This window comes from Gobius niger (genome assembly GCF_951799975.1).
Source record: "Gobius niger genome assembly, chromosome: 1".
Taxonomy (NCBI): Eukaryota; Metazoa; Chordata; class Actinopteri; order Gobiiformes; family Gobiidae; genus Gobius; species Gobius niger.
The window spans coordinates 12,724,287-12,741,158 of NC_136852.1; the positions used below are offsets into that span (position 1 = coordinate 12,724,287).

At 41.2% G+C, this 16,872-nt stretch overlaps 2 protein-coding genes across 2 annotated transcripts; both read left to right on the forward strand.

The window, feature by feature from the left end:
• Positions 1-1,628: 1,628 nt before the first annotated feature.
• On the forward strand, positions 1,629-7,024 carry ctsc (cathepsin C). The gene is made up of 8 exons (XM_079574586.1): positions 1,629-1,855; positions 2,114-2,259; positions 2,658-2,812; positions 3,123-3,278; positions 3,564-3,682; positions 4,618-4,749; positions 4,825-5,057; positions 6,273-7,024. The coding sequence occupies exons 1-8, from the start codon at positions 1,696-1,698 to the stop codon at positions 6,537-6,539; spliced, it is 1,368 nt and encodes a 455-aa protein (XP_079430712.1). The 5' UTR covers positions 1,629-1,695; the 3' UTR covers positions 6,540-7,024.
• A 1,044-nt stretch (positions 7,025-8,068) lies between these two features.
• Positions 8,069-16,459, forward strand: rab38a (RAB38a, member RAS oncogene family). The gene is made up of 3 exons (XM_079575182.1): positions 8,069-8,396; positions 10,856-11,136; positions 15,948-16,459. The coding sequence occupies exons 1-3, from the start codon at positions 8,195-8,197 to the stop codon at positions 16,101-16,103; spliced, it is 639 nt and encodes a 212-aa protein (XP_079431308.1). The 5' UTR covers positions 8,069-8,194; the 3' UTR covers positions 16,104-16,459.
• The last annotated feature ends 413 nt before the right edge of the window (positions 16,460-16,872 follow it).

Consider the following 16,872-nt stretch of genomic DNA (forward strand, 5'->3'; position numbering starts at 1 on the left):
ATTGTGGCTTCATTCTAAAATGTTTGCATCTGTTTAGATTGCACCACAATAATGAGGATCTTTGAAATTCTGATGCACCTTACACCTTGGGTTTGTTCTAGTGGCAGCGCTGAATATCAGGTACTATGGATTTTGTGCTTTTGACTGCCTTACATAAAGGCAGATACAAATAAGACCTATAGCCAAAACAAGAAAACTACTGTCGGATTGTTCTCAAAGTGGTAGTTGTTCTGAGCTGGGGGTCCCAAGATTTGCTGTATAATATAAATATAATATAATATAATATATTATATGGGGAGAGTGGGGTAAGTTGAGCCTGTAGGTAAGCTGAACCACCTTTATATTGAAAATAAAACATCTTTATTTTATGTGAGATGATAGATTTGATCTATATATAATTTGAACTTGCCAGACAATTGGAAAATTTGCCTTAAAATAACCTCACTTTTTATGATCAAGCTTTTTTGCTGTTCAAAGTGAATTTTTGGCTGCTTGGTCACAACAAAAACAGGTATTTTCCTGATGTTGCCTGGTAATTTTGTTTGGTACAAAAGCAGGTTAAAGTTAAAGCAGATTACTTCTTAAATAAACACAACTGTCTTGGTATTTTCAGAGAAGAAATAATGGGGTAAATTGACTTGGGGGTGTTGGGGCAAATTAAGCCTCTGCTCCATAAGAAACAATGAATCCCAAACCACAGGAAATTTTAAATGTACAATTCTATAGTTTTTGCATTGTTTATTAGTGGTTCTGGGTCTGGTAGAGACAAACAAATTGAAATGAATTATTGTATTAAATTATTTTGTTGTTGTTTTTTCGAGACACAATGACATCATGTGTACAAGGAGCATATGAGACGAGAAATATTTTATTATAATATTGTCTTTGGTATAAAATTGCTAATGGGAAAAACTAAAATGTAAATGTACATTCTTACAGTCTTATGTAAATAAGACTTTATGTCAATTTCACTTTTAATCTGGTGGTTCAATTTACTCCAAGACTTGGTTCAATTTACCTCGCACCTGGGGTAAAATGAGCCACAAGGTGGTCATCTTACCACTAATATAGTTATTATTTAAAAACTGCTTATATTTGTGAAATGAGGTAAAATAACAACGTTAACTGGGCTAAATCTAAATACATAGGCTACTAAACCAGATTTTAATTGTTGGTGTTTCTTCTTTATTTTTGCTAGATATTAGGCTATCTGTAGGATAACCTTTTACTTTTGGGGTTTTGGAAACCCCCATCATCATACGCAATGATTGCGCAAGCGCAGTGTGTGTTAAATGTCATATGACATGGCATATGAGAAGTGAAATGAAAACGGCCTCGAACAAACAAAGGACAGGAGAACAGTCAAGAGGTGATCTTTAGAAGTTGCTTTATGTGCGTTTAAAAACGCCATACAGATATTTTTGCGGTAAATATGTAATAACTGTTGTTTGTTTATAAGATATAGTTGTTGTTGTTGTTTTTTATCTCACATTTTAAGGAGTTGGATCTCAAGATTAGCTAACTGATTTGTGTGCGGAGTGGCAGTACTTATCTTGACGTGTAGAGCTCTTTGTGACTTTGCATAAGACGGAGCAACAGGGAAGTTCAAATTCCGCTGTTTTTAGCTCACAGGGTCATCGGGACAGGCGGGCAGAGAAGTGTTTGTGTACGTTTTAGCTGCTACCCCACACCAGTATGAAGCTCCGCGGTGTGTTGCTGTGTGCTCTCCTGATGTGGGTTGAAACAGCCCGGGCTGACACACCGGCGAACTGCACTTACGAGGACCTGCTGGGCACATGGGTGTTTCAAGTGTCCAAAGGAGGTCAGGACAAGACCGTCAACTGTTCTGCTGAAGGTGGGTACAGTGAGTGATCTCTTGCTACAGTCATTAAGCGACAGGGATTGAATATTAAGTCCTTGTATCACATGCAGAGCAGGTGCTACTTTCACTTCCTGCTTTCCCCATTAGACAAAATAAAGCAAAATATAAGCTGATTTAAATGACAATAATAACCTAAGCTGCTGCACTAACAGGTCAACAAAAATGACACAAAATGAGCAACTTGGTGTCAGAGCTATTTAATGAACTTCTATCGTTTTTGTCTTTCCAAAGCTATTGGAGAAAGCTCCGTCACTGTGACCCTGGAGAAACTGTCAGTCGCCACTGATGAACTGGGCAACACTGGCTTCTTCACTCTCATTTACAACCAGGGGTTTGAGGCGGTGCTCGGAGGATACAAATGGTTTGGATTTTTTAAGGTAAGTGTGAACTTCATGCAAATAATATACACTATTAGCAGCGCATATTGTTTTATCGTAATGCACCACCAAGTCTTGAATTCTTCCAAAAGCTCTATTTTTTGGAAGAATTCGATGTATGGCCTAAGCATCATAATTTGATTTAGACATCATGATACATTTGCATAAAAACAAATGTTTTTATGTGTTATATCACATGAGAAAGGGGAAGTGCCACACCAGGCTTGTTTAGTCATGATTTTTCCCAAGTCTGTTCTAGTTTTACTTCCCTCTCTACTGAGACTGGTTTATTCACAACTGCATTTGATGACTCATAACCTCGTGTTCTGTTCATAAAACTTCTGTATACACTTGCAGTACTGTTTCATGCCCAATCACACACATTTCTATACTTGCAGTACTCTGACGATGGTCAACAGGTGATCAGTTACTGTGATCAGACCCTGCCTGGATGGGTTCATGACGTCTTGGGAAACAACTGGGCCTGTTTCACTGGGAAAAAGGTGAAGGCGGTGCCGCCCCGAAGAGAGTTCAAGCCCTTGTATAGCAGCAAGTATGTGGAAAGCAGCGTGCAGCCATATTTACATCCAATTTTGTTTTTGCATAATAATTGCATTTTGATATTGTTTATTTTATCTGAAAGACAACCAAAATGTAGAAAATCAAGGCAAAAGGACAAAAAAATGCAATGCAGGACAAATCATTACAATAGATACACATCAGATACAGTACATATAGTACATTACTTGTTTTAGGAGACATTCTCATATGAGGGAATATGCAAATGACTTCTGATGATGTCTTCTAGTAAGATAATATTATCTGTTGTTCTAATCAAGTGCTCTACATTACTCAATTTAAAGGGCACTTCAGAGGTCGTACAAACACAATGTGGACTTCATTGATGCAATCAACTCGGTTCAAAGCCTTTGGAAAGCTCAGGCCTACTCTGACCATGAGTCATACAGTCTGGTGGAGCTGCTGTACAGGGCTGGAGGCCCTGCATCTCGTATCCCTGTGTGAGTATGCAAGTCACGCTCTTGTCCATCAGTCTGAGGGATGTTCAAGTTGCTTTTATACATGTAGATATTACCCCGCTCTGAGGTCCATAGATAAATAAATGACAAATGGCGCTTCAGCTTTCAAAGGTAATAACTCATGTAGTTTATAAATCTTTTCCATACTGTTACAGTCAAGGTCATTGTGTGCCATAAATCATGTTCCCGGGCTTTAGCATCAACAGACGGCTCACTTTATGTGTTTGATTCTTGGTGACATAATTAGCTGAATTGTTTACTCTGCAGACGTGTCCGTCCAGCACCTGTGACAAGTGATCAGGCCAAGCTGGCAGCTGCTCTACCTGAACACTGGGACTGGAGGAAAGTTGACAGTGTTAACTTTGTCAGCCCTGTGCGAAATCAAGGTAAAATATGAACCTGCGTGTTTTCAAGCTCATATTTTGAAACACAAATTAAGAAAGTACAGCAGCGATGTATTTTTGTAGGCACAAGATTGAGTAGCTTTTCATTTTAACAGCTGTCTGTGTTGAATGGCATTTATCCAGCGGGTTCACTTCCCTCTTGGCGAGCTTTAGCCTGGTTTCTGCTCTCCTCCAGTGTTTCTGCACAGCCTAGTGTGTGAGAGCACAGATTACGTGTGCCGAGTGTCTAAGAGGGCTTCGACAGGGCTTCGGTTTAAAGATCTGGAGAGGGCTGGAGAGTTCCAATGGAAGCCCTCTAAGCCGCGTGCAGCCCAGGAAGCTCTATTCACTTCACTCTGTAGAGACAAATAGATTTTTCCCCCCGTAACAGCAAAAATATTGAACGAATCTCTCCAAATAAAACGTGTTCCAGGTGTTGCGCTTCAGAGGAAAATAATACCATAGTCCAGAGTGGGGCAGCACAAAATAGAAAAATATGAATGGATTTGAATACTGTCTTGTTAAAATTGCACTGCCCTCTGAATCATATCTAAAAACTTTCATTAAGTGCAACTGTACTCCTCCTCCTCTCGTGGGTTTGACGCCGAGCCTCCAATCCCGACCTCAATCCTAATCATTACCCCAACCCCTGTTTTTAGCCCTATTCCTGAATCCGAAGAGAAAACTATTACGGTTCACCGAGCTATGCAGCTAGGCACCTCTTTGTTCATTTATCTTTCCTTGAAAATTCCCGCATGTTCTCTTCCCTGACTTAATGTGTTCTTTTAGACTTTCAAACTATCAAACTATGCCTTCATTGTTATACTCAGATAAGTATTCACGGCAATATCCCATTTGTACGACTGATTTAATTCCAACTTATCTCTCTCTCAAATACACTGTGTACCTAACTCCTGTGTGAACCTGTTATTTTTCAGCGTCGTGTGGTAGCTGCTACGCTTTCGCTTCAATGGGAATGCTGGAGGCGCGAATCCGAATTTTGACCAACAACAGTCAGACGCCCACCCTCAGTCCTCAACAGATTGTATCCTGCTCTGAATACTCCCAAGGTGCACAAACATGAAGTGCTGCAACACCGTAAAACACAGTAAAACAATGTATCAACTTTCATTTCTCATGTTAAGGCTGTGACGGTGGATTCCCATATTTGATTGGGAAGTACGTGCAGGACTTCGGGATGGTGGAAGAGTCCTGTTTTCCGTATGCTGCCAAAGACACCCCCTGTGGCCTTACTCAGAAGTGCAGGCGCACGTATGCTGCTCAGTACAACTACGTCGGTGGATTTTATGGCGGATGCAGTGAAACGGCCATGATGTTGGAGCTGGTTAAAAATGGACCAATGGCGGTTGCCTTTGAGGTACGGTCTCTATATGTTGAACTTGATTGAATGTTTGTATAGAAAAGGCTCTTGCTTTGAGCCACATTTTAGTAGATTGCTTTTCACTTGATCATGTGGAAATTGGAGCATAATGTTATAAATTGAATTAAAAGGCAAAACATTCAGAGTAATTGAATAAGCAACATTAAGTGAACTGAAGCATGTCATGGCAGCTTCACATCAAGAGTTTTGGATTAGATTTCCGGATGACGCTGTTTGCTGAAGTAACATCTAAATTATTTCCCACTACTATGTAATGTAAAAATGTAATGATTAAGTACCGAAAATAATGTACTTGTAATTGGGGGTATATCGTACCGCGGTGCAAAAATGTTGCGATATGGACCCATACTAAAGTGACGAAGTTTTAGTCTGTATTTCCTAATATTTTAAGCTCTGTGCTGCGTGTCATGCGATAATCCGTGCATCCAAACAGAGCGCATGTGTGTCATCATCATCACTTTGCGCGAAACTGAAGGCTGTAGACACTCCAGATCTGCAAAAGTTACATCCTCCAAAAACACATCAAACACAAATCATGTGGTTTTGTAAAGGGTAGACGGCCAGGCTGCGGTCAGCGATGGAGCCAGTGCACCGCGCATTGTCAGAGGCACAGACAAATGCGTAACATCCAATCTTGGTTATAATCACCCACAAATGCTTTGTTTCCAAAAAAGTACAAGCGTAATGTCTCCAGGAACAGCCTAAAACACGAGCCTCAAATCAAATGTGCGGCTCTGTATGTGTTTTAGCTGCAGTCTAAAGCGAAACCAAAAAGCACATGGCCTATACTGCGCTTTTTTATTTTTTACTTCTTCTTTTTTACTAGAGCTATACAATTTGTTTTCTATTGTGTTTTGTATTAAAAAGTAACTTTGGAATATTAGAAAGCATCGCCAGTTTTATTCTGACGCTAAATACTGCCTAGTGATGAACATTTAGGCTATTTTATTTAAAAGACAACTCACTATTTTTTCTATTGTACACCGTGAACTGAACCGTGAGACAGCTGAACCGTTACACCCCTACTTATTATAATAGACAGAATACACTTGATGCCATTTATGACAACACAGTCCTGTATCCACTCTGTTGTCCATATGGAAGACACTTCAAAGCTTATTTCGCTGCTAAATGTCAGTTTTGTCATTTTATTTCTATTGAGATTAATGAGTTTTCCCATTTCCTCTGAAGGTTTACCCTGACTTCATGCACTACACGGAGGGCATCTACCACCACACTGGTCTCACCGACACAGTCAATCCGTTCGAGCTGACCAACCACGCTGTGCTGTTGGTGGGCTACGGCCGCTGCCACATGACTGGGCAGAAGTACTGGATCGTCAAGAACAGCTGGGGCACCAGTTGGGGAGAAGAGGGCTACTTCCGCATCCGTAGGGGCAGTGATGAGTGCTCCATTGAGAGCATCGCGGTGGCAGCCAGTCCCATCCCCCAGCTGTAGATACGGTGCTCAAAGGGATTTGCACGTGAAATCATGATTTTTCTTGAGATAAGGTTAAATTGTACAAAAGGGACAGTTAGACTTTAAAACAGTACTATGATTACGTACATGAAATGATAAAGGGACCGCTTACGTTTCTTAAATACTTAATGTTGAGTATTTTATTTCCCGTAGCAATACGTGACAACTTAATGTTGTTTCAATTCACTTATTGTTACTTTTTACTGGGTTCAGTTTATTTGAGTTAATCAGACTTATTCTGAACTTTTCCATTGATTTTTATCTTCGCACTGGTGACAAATCACACAGTTCTGATTTGGAATAAATGCGGACGGGGAATGTGTTACTGCCACAGTTGATGTTTTTGTTTTTACTCAGGGAAGAATCATTTTGATTTTAAATCTCTGTATCATTGCTGTTTTAGTCAGGAAATGCCAAAAGGCCTTTTGAATATTTTAAAAGGGAATGTACTTTTATGTAAGTGATTTTAAAATTTGAAATGCTGCCTTTTTTGTGTGGTTTGCACTGTTGAATCTGATGAAATAAATGTGAAAATTATCTGACTTTTTGTGTGTTATTTGCTGATTACAGCTTTAAATTTTAATAATGACTAGAACCAGGGGCGGACTGGGACTGAAAAACAGCCCTGGACTCTGACCAACCTGGCCCAAATTAGCGAATTGTGCACTTCCACAAATACATATTTTAACCTTTTACCACCCGGTTTAACATTAACGAGTGCATTTTTCCCAGTTCGGCTTTTTATTATTATTTTTTTGACTGGTATCAAAAGAACGGGAAAGGTGGTCGTAGAAACAGAAGCTTCTCGACTGGAGATCAACAATGTAACGCCTCATTTGAAAGCTAAGACCTACAAAAGTGATGGAAACTTTTTGTCACGTCGCCACATTTTTGTCATATTTTTGTTGTTTTTTAAATTATTTTTTCTATCATTTTTGTTGTGTTTTTCTCACGTTTTTGTTGACTTTTCATCCTCTTTTTCTCGCTATTTTGATGCTTTTATTTTTAGCTTTTAGATTTGGGTAAAGCTCGGTTGAGGCTGGACCGGTGGCCCTAGAGCCAGTGGCCCTTCTGTGCTCTTCCAGAATGGACATATGGCCAGTCCGCCCCTGACTAGAACAACTTTGTTAAAGGGGCAAGATGCAAGTTGGCCATGTTATACTCACTACTGCCACCCCAGGCCATTTGTGTAACTGCACCTTCTGTATTAAACTCCAACTTTTTGAGTGACAGTCCAGGATTTTAGAGGCAGCTGTGGTGAATAGGTCTGGGCTCATTCTACACTTTAGAACATGGCTGGAACATGTAGGGAGAGGAAAATACATAACATTTTTAACATCTGCATAGTCCCTTTAATGTCTTCTAAATGTGCGTATTAGTTGGCTGAGTTTCCTCAGTTTGAAAGGAGCTGTGGGCACTGTGACACTCCCCAACAGCGCCCTAACAGAGTCACAAGGTCCAGACGTCTCGCTCCACATCCTCGTGTGGGCCGGGCCCTGTCTCACCACCCTCCTCACTCCTCGCTAACTTGCCTCTGCTCTGCGCTGTGCTCTCCAGCAGCTCGCCCCCTTCGCCCCTCATCCTTTTCCTGCTAAAGGTGGATTCATGCTCAGATCTCGCTCTCTCGGGTCGCGATGCAGAACAACCACCACAAGGAACATCTTTATAAAATCCTTGTAATTGGAGACCTTGGGGTGGGCAAGACCAGCATCATCAAACGGTATGTCCATCACAACTTCAGCCCCAACTATCGAGCCACCATCGGAGTGGACTTCGCCCTCAAAGTGCTCAACTGGGATCAGGAGACGGTGCGTCTTCAGCTGTGGGACATCGCAGGTAACATTACGCACGTGTCATCAAACTTTCCTCTCCTCATGGGTGGCAGCTTCTAAACTTTACACGCACAAAAAGTTTATTGACAAACCTTTGACTGTACGAAAATGTTTTAGTCCATAATCTGTTTTAAATAACCCATGCGTTAATAATTTGATGATAGGCTCTTAATACAGTCGCCTAATGTGGTCCACTGATAAATTGCCCAAAGCGCGTGAGCCATTAATGTTCTTTAATCAGCCTGTTGTGAATTTATATACTGGTGATCTAAGTTAGTGATGTTAATCTCCAAATGAAACAGAAGAGCATAAAGTAGACCTTTTACACAGGATATGTCTCATGAGTATATACAATGAATGATGAATATATGGTGACTGATAAGTCTGAGCACGTGACCTCTTGGTCACAGTTGACATTTCCTCACTAAAAGGATGGTGAAAGAGTTGTTCAAGGTCATAGTTGCTCATGTCTACCAGCTGACATGTTGACATTACTCACTTCAAATCACTTTTCTCTGCATTCCTGCATTTAAAGGTTTTGAAGTCTGGAACATTGTTTTTTCATATTCCAACGCATTATGAAATAAGCATTATCAGAGATTCAAGACATATTAGTATCCCTAATACTAAAATAATGACAGTTACTGACTTAAACTCCAATCTATTCCTGATGATCAAGCACCTGGCACATTCTTTGTGGTTATAGTGCTGCTGTGTGGTGTACTCTCAACACTCAAAAAGGCACTAACAGGAAGTCATCCAAGCAATAGTTGGTCCATATAGTTATTACTGTATATAGCACATGGTATAAATCTCCATGTGATTTTGACAGATTACTGCTGTCTGGCATCTGCTCCTGGAAGACGTAGTGGAGACAATCGGCTACCTGGAGTGATGATTTGTGATGATGACGCTTATTCACAGTAATGGCCTGTGGCTGTAGGAGTGATAATGTGGACCTTTGAGTGTGATGCTGCTGGCAACGATAAGAGCCTCACATGAGAGTCGGCTGAGCAATAGAAGAATGCCTGGACCTGCTCTCTCCTCCTGTGCGCCTTCTCCCGTAGCTCACGCAGTCATGTGAAAGCAGCTCATGTGAAGCAGATTTGAGGCCCGAGCTCCTGTACACAGAAAGCTTTTATTGGGATCTTAAGATGGCTGGTGCCTTCATGTGCGTAGAAGTGCTGTAGGTGTCAGGAATGCAGTTAACAGTTTCTTAAGTTATGTTGTAATAATAATATGAAATGGTTAAATCCAAATCCATGTCCATGTCCATGTCTGAGTGTCTACTGTTTGCAGATTTGACTTTATTCATATGGAGTTTTCCCAGACCGCTGAAGTCATACATCATTTGCTGTTTCTTTTTTCCCAAAACAAATTTGTCTCATAATTTCTATTTTTAGGCCTCATTTTTCAACAGCTGACAGAGCGAGTTGCGCACACAGAACAGCAGTGCCCACACCAATCTGATTACTCTGAATCACATACTGTACATCTCAACATTGTATTTCTGTAACACCAATTCATAAGAAAAAGAAAGAAAGAAAAAATACTTAGAAAAAAAATAGTTGGTGGTAAAGGCGTCTGACCACCATGAATTGCACACATTTAATTTGATTATTAATTCACAGACCAACTTCTTCCATCCGTACACTTTACTTCCACCTCTACACTCACCTACATTTTATACTCGCTACTGCCACCTCAGGTCTTATGTGTAAGTGCAGGTTCTATATTAAGCTCGTGCATGACGGCACTTCAGACCCGAAGTAACAACTTTTTGAGTGACAGTGCAGGATTTTCGAGGCAGTTGTGGGGAATAGGTCTGGGCTGATTCTACACATTAGGACATTGCTGGAACATGTAGGAGGATGAAAATACTTAGTTTAGTATAGTCCCTTTCAGTGTCCCTTTAAGACACTGAGAAAAGCTCTTGACTTTTCTCGGTGTCACTTCCTAACCTACGTGTTAGGAAGCGACAATCAAATTCACTATCTCAGTTGTCGTCATGGGGCTTTTTAATCGTCTGTTTTACTGCCAATTCTGTTGCCGTAACAAGATTGGAGGAGCACAGTGAGAGATTTTGTGTGTTAAATTGTCCTCCAGGGTAAACCTTTTCTTTTTTTTTTGAGCTGAGGTCTGTTGTGTGGTCACTGATGAATATTATAATTACTCACAAGACTTGAACAAACTGTATATGATACAAAACAGTTACGGCCATTTTCCTCCGAATTCATCTATATCTGAATCGACCTGTGTATGTGTTAGTGCAAGAGCAGGCCTGGGGACATCAGTACAATCTCCTTATGCAACATCAACCCTTCCTGTTGCTCCACATTTATTTTATTGAAGTGCAAAACACGTTTTGAGCGTCTTTCCATTTTAATTTAAATCCAGATCTGGGCACTACTTTATATTCTAAATGTTCATACACATGTTGAAATGTTGTTGTGATTTTTGTAGGCCAGGAGCGGTTTGGCAACATGACCCGTGTGTACTACCGTGAAGCCATGGGCGCCTTCATCGTGTTCGACGTCACCAGACCCGCCTCCTTCGACGCTGTCACCAAATGGAAGGAGGACTTAGATTCCAAACTGACACTTTCCAATGGGAAACATGTCGCCACGGTGCTGCTGGCGAACAAATGTGACCAGGGCCGCGACGTGCTGACCAATAACGGAATTAAAATGGAGCAGTTTTGCCAGGAGAATGGCTTCGTGGGGTGGTTCGAGACCTCTGCCAAGGTGAGGAAGGTTCATTCTTGGTGTAGGCTTGTGTTGTGCTGTGAATACAAAAAGAGGAGTAGAAGAAACCACCCGGCATCTCTTCCCAGTTAAATATCCTTGGGCCATGACTCCTTGCAAGCTCCACTGTATCACAAGCAGCACCTGATCTGCCCTGTGGAAATGTCAACGCTGACACACACTCCTGATAATGTGGAGGAATAGTGGAAGAGGTCACACTTGCATAGGTTCTCTGAAACTGCCAGAAATTAAATCAATGGTCAACAAAGGAGTCATCGCATAACAAAATTATAGGACTCAAGAATATCCACAACTAATTTATGAGTTTTCATTGTGAGTAGTAGGCACTCAAAGCGCTTTACATCAAGGAACAACTCACCCGTTCATACACTCATTCATACACCCATTCATACACCAGTGTCAGACGCCGGAGGCAAGGTGGGTGAAGTGTCTTGCCCAAGGACACAAGGTCACATGAGGCAGGGAGTCAGTAGTCCAGAATGATTCCCATCTGTATTTCTTTCTAACATAGAGATGGGATATCTGAGTCGCTGGTACTGTGGTGACTCTGACATTTTACAGGCAAGAGTATCAGAGCCATGCCAGTGCTATGTCAACAGATGGTACTTATTATAATTTGTTTGCCTCCATGATTAAGACCATGGTTCTCAAACTTTTTATACCAAGTACCACTTTCTAAAATATTTGACCTTTCCCTTCTAATAGGGATCTATAATTTAAATTATGTCTGTTTATAAGAAAGAGAGGGAATCAGAAGTGCAAATGTGGAGAAAAATCTTCAAAATACAAAAAGCAGCATTGCACTCTTGGGTAGTGGATGTCCAAAGTTATATGTATTAGTGATAACGTTTTGGCAGAGGCTTCTTCAGATCATTTTTCTTTTCTTTTTTGATCCTACTCTTTAGAGAAGATCGAAGCCATCTGGGCTCCTCTCCTCCACATGCACCGTGGTTCAAAAAAGTGTGCAATTCTGCTTTTCGTCTTTTAAAGGGACAATACGGAGTTTAAAAATATTACAACTAAGTATTTTCATCCTCCCCTTTTCATCCCCCCATTTTCATCCCCCCACATGAGCCCAGACCTGTTCACCACAACTGCCTCTAAAATCCTGCGCTGTCACTCAAAAAGTTGTTACTTCAGGTCAGAAGGGCCGTCACGCACGAGCTTAATATAGAACCTGCACTTACACATAAGACCTGAGGTGGCAGTAGTGAGCATAAAAAGACCAACTTGCATCTAGTCTCTTTAAACTGAATTTAAACAAAATGTAAAAAATATGACCCTAACTTAAATGTTTTAAATGAGATTATCCATTATTAAGACAATTAAAGTCTAAAATTGTAAATGATCCCGAATACTACATGTACCAAAGTACCTGTACCATGTACCTTTTAAGTTTTACAATGCGTGATTAGACTCGGTGGAACAGAGTTAAAGGGACTAGATGAAAGTTGGTCATTTTTATACTCACTACTGCCACCTCAGGTCTTACGCGTAACTGCAGGTTCTAAATTAAGCTCGTGCATGACGGCACTTCAGACCCGAATTAACAGCTTTTTGAGTGACGGCATTTTAGAGGCAGTTGTGGTGAACAGGTCTTGGCTCATTCTACACATTAGGACATTCTTGGAACATGAAAATACTTAGTTTTAACATTTTTAAACCCAGTATAGTCCCTTTAAGAAATTAAGCTCATCGGATAAACATATTCCAACCCAGAAAGTTTGGACACCCAACATTGTACATTTTATGCCAAGACTATGGATCTTTTGTAATTCAATGCAAACCCCCAAAACAATTCCCTTACAAGGGTGACAAAGTGGGACATTAGGGGTGACCTTGGGGAAGGGTGGATGCAAAGGCCTAAGTCATCCTATCTGGGAACCCTGGTTCTCACTGTCCATAGTCAAGCATGTGTAAAAAGGATAAATGGTGACTCTAACTTGGCTTTCGTGAATAAGCGTTAGAGTGAATGGCTGTCTGACTAAGTGCAGTATGTGTCTATAGTCAGCACTCTGAAGGCTTTAACCCGCTTAAGGCCCGAAGCTCAGGTCTGAGTCTGCCTCTACTGGGAGCACAGCGACAAAAATACTCACAACATGGAACGAATGCACGGTACAGAATAGTCTATCTGAGCAGCATCCCATTTTCAGTGAAGTTGTCTCGACTTGCGATGAAAGAAGGTGGTGAGAGAGCGAGCGCAGACCGCAAGATGAGCTGTGGATTCACCCCACCTACACAATAACACACTGACACACCACCACGCAGCCTATTATAGCCGCTAATGTGGAGCAGGAATCTCACAGCTGCGAGCCAAGGCGGGGAAATAGCACCGCAACCACAACCAACCGGCGGTGGGACCTATTAGTGGGAGCTAAATGCTAAAACCATTATTAGCTGTGACCGCGTATCTCTTCTGGTGGGATGCTGCGAGAATGCGTCAAAGCTGTACTGTAGTAGAATCAATCCATATGTACGTTAGACAGCAGTTTGGGAATAAATGAGTGAGTGGCTTCTTATGTAAATCGACTTGTGAGTGCAAATCAATGTGCCGCGTCTCTAAGAGTAGTACTACAAAGGCTACACACTTGCCTTCGAGCATATAAAGGGGACTTCTTAACACACAGGGATAAAACTGGGGATGAGCACCCACTTGTGCCGTTAACAAAGCCCCAGAGCTTAAATAGCCTGCCAGAAGAATTATTCAAAGCTTTTATCTTTAACTACACCGGACATGCTTTGTGTGCAGTAAAGAGTTGGGGAAGGACATAGCGCTGATAAAACAAAGTGCATTTTATTTGAAAAAGACAAATCTTGGTGCATAAATCTCAAGGGGGGGAGCATGATGGATGAGGGTGTGTAGTGTTTTGGGCATGCGTTGGCACTCGCAGGGAGGTTTAGAGGTTTCGCAGACTGCACCGTGTCACATCCTACTGAGCACACTGTTAGATCTGAGGGTGAATATGCAGGCGCGGGCTTCCACTCCTTCACACTTCACATATTGACTAAGTGTTTGCATATAGCACATTTATAATCCCCGCTGCTTCTGTGTGCATATGAATTGCTCGCTAACTCCTTGGGCCATTTTCTAGTTTGCTCAGCCATCACAAATCAGTCAATATCCTAATCTAAATGGCGTTTTTTTTTTTCTATTCATACAGTGTTAAAGAGGAGATTAATGCGCACTTATTATGCACGAGCAATAGTGTTGACCTGGCTGGCCCCAAGCCTGGATATGTTATTAAAATTGCACTTGGGACAAATGAAGAATAGAACGCAGATAAGTTGTTGTTCGAATTCACAATTAGAGGTTTTGATGATTGTAAGTAACGCTTCAAACGATATAGTTAAGCCAGCCATTCTCAAAGGCTTCAGGCTTCGGTCCCCCCTTATTGATCTGATGATCCCCCCGAATAATATGTCGATGCAAAGAAGTGACTTTACAGCTTTAAATTACATATGTTACAGCCAAAACACTAACACAATAAACTTCTTGTGCTTCTTCTTTGTTTTTGTGGTCAAGTTTTAGTCGTTTTTTTGTTGAGTTTTGGTTGAATTTGTATGGCGTTTTGGTCACATTCTCAATGCTTTTTTGTAGCATTTTGGTCACATTTCGTTTTTTTAGTAATGTAGGTGTGATGAACCAACAATAACGCCACGAAAACGTGACAACAAAAACAAGGAAGTGGTCAATTATAACCAGATTCAGAATCACAACAGGTTTTTATTGCCGCTGTTAGTGAACAGGTTCACAAACTAGGAACTTTCTTTGGTGCAAACGCGCAACATGAAACATTTAAAGGAAAAGTCCACAGTTTGAGATGTGTTTGAGATGTTTTACCTGTCTGGTCTTTACGCGTGCCCTCAGTCACGTAAACAGAGCACAGACGGCGTTAGCATATAGCCTCTCCTCCTCTCCTCTTCTCATCTATGGATCCAAATGGAGGTGAAGTTAGAAGCGACCAAGCTCTGAGTAGTTACGTGAGTAGTTACATGAGCCGAGTATAGTTACATAAAATTAAACATGTCGATTTTCTAAGCGGAAAAAAAGGGAAACTATATTGCAAGGCGTACTAATATTACTACACCTTGCAATGTAGTTCCCCTTTTTATCCGCTTAGAAAATCGCCATGTTTATTTTTGTGTGAATAGACTTGGATCGTGTACAGGCTCATGTAACTATATTTAAATAGGGTGAACGTGGAAGAGCGTGGTCACTTCTAACTTCACCTCCGTTTGGATCCATAGATGAGAAGAGGAGAGGCTAAATGCTGACGCCGTCTGTGCTCTGTTTACGTGACTGAGGGCACGCGTAAAGACTAGACAGCTACATATCAACTCGTCTAAGCTCAGGTAAGAACATATCTCGGTGTTTAAAAACGGTGGCCTATTCCTTTAACATACAGCTTTGTAGAGACAAACAAATGCATATATTATATCTAATTATTCCCAAATCGTACACCACCACCGTTGGTTTTCAACAACTGGTGGGCTGGAATTTAAAAGTGGGTTGGAGGCTTTGCTCAGTTCCTCAATAGAGGATTGAGCGTTCAATCCTGAGAGGGACAGACTTCAGTCGCTCTGCCAATGTGCCCTTTAAGACATGGCTTCAACAGATAATAAATAAAAGTCATGACCTTCATAGATTTTATTTAATTAGAGTCAATGTGGCAATTCACTCGTTATCCATGTCATATTTGGTCTCATTAACTCGTAACATACTAATTTATTGCCTTTTATTATTGCACAGCCAGCCTTTGACCTTTCTAACATCTCCATCTTTACCGCAGGAAAACATAAACATTGACGAGGCGGCGAACTGCTTGGTGAAACATATCATCGCCAGTGAGAAAGACATGCTCCAATCAGAAGTGCCCGACACGGTGACACCTGAGCTGGAGAAGGACAGGGGGGGGACGTGCTCGGCCTGCTTCCGCTCCCAGTAACCGCTCACGATGCGCGGACGTCCTTTTGTATCTCATTATTGTCAGCGAGCAAGACACAGGGGGACAATGGACTCTGGCAGGTTTTAATGAAGGATAGAAGTGGTGTGCCAATGCTCCCGCGTCAGCAGTGACAGGAAGCCAATGGACTCAAATATTAGATGGACTGGAGAGACCAAATGTATAAAAATGGATAAGTGCAGACGGGCGCTTGTCAAGGCAAGGTCACCGCTGGGGCAGGCTTTGACAGCATCACTGTGGGAACAGCTAAAGACCACATTCTTTCAGTGCATAGACTGCATTTTGGTTGGTTGAAAGGTTCAATTGCAAAAACAGTGCAGTTTTCACTTCTTTTGAGTTTTGTGGCTGTACTCAGGTAGAATGCAATGTGATTAAATGCCGCTAAAATTTATCTGGCCATCAAAAAATTCTACCATAGAGAAAATGACTGGAGTACGTTAGCTCTTTACACTTCTTTTGCAAATGAACTCTTCAGCTGTAAATCATGTGTCTGAAGTTGTGAGTTGAATCATTCATCTGCCACTGTATCGTAATGGTCAATGTATACGGTATGTACATGAATACACTGTGTGAAGTAAATTTGTTGCAAACCTGAAGGGTCACGATTGTCGAGTAATATTTGCTTATGCTGGTCCACTATTCTGCTCAGACTGTTAAATATGCTTTTGTTAATGAATTTTAAATTATTTAACTGCGTGTTTTCACACAATGTTGTATTTAAAACACACTTTATAAGAAGAAAGAGTTTTAT

What these genes read in the sequence shown, in the direction of transcription:
- ctsc (XM_079574586.1), top strand. Translation starts at nt 1,696, where the DNA reads ATGAAGCTCCGCGGTGTGTTGCTGTGTGCTCTCCTGATGTGGGTTGAA. An exon ending in AATGGTTTGGATTTTTTAAG is followed by an intron (nt 2,260 to 2,657) that starts GTAAGTGTGAAC and finishes CTATACTTGCAG; the next exon opens with TACTCTGACGATGGTCAACA. An exon ending in CAATGGCGGTTGCCTTTGAG is followed by an intron (nt 5,058 to 6,272) that starts GTACGGTCTCTA and finishes TTTCCTCTGAAG; the next exon opens with GTTTACCCTGACTTCATGCA.
- rab38a (XM_079575182.1), top strand. Translation starts at nt 8,195, where the DNA reads ATGCAGAACAACCACCACAAGGAACATCTTTATAAAATCCTTGTAATT. An exon ending in TCAGCTGTGGGACATCGCAG is followed by an intron (nt 8,397 to 10,855) that starts GTAACATTACGC and finishes TGATTTTTGTAG; the next exon opens with GCCAGGAGCGGTTTGGCAAC. An exon ending in GGTTCGAGACCTCTGCCAAG is followed by an intron (nt 11,137 to 15,947) that starts GTGAGGAAGGTT and finishes TCTTTACCGCAG; the next exon opens with GAAAACATAAACATTGACGA.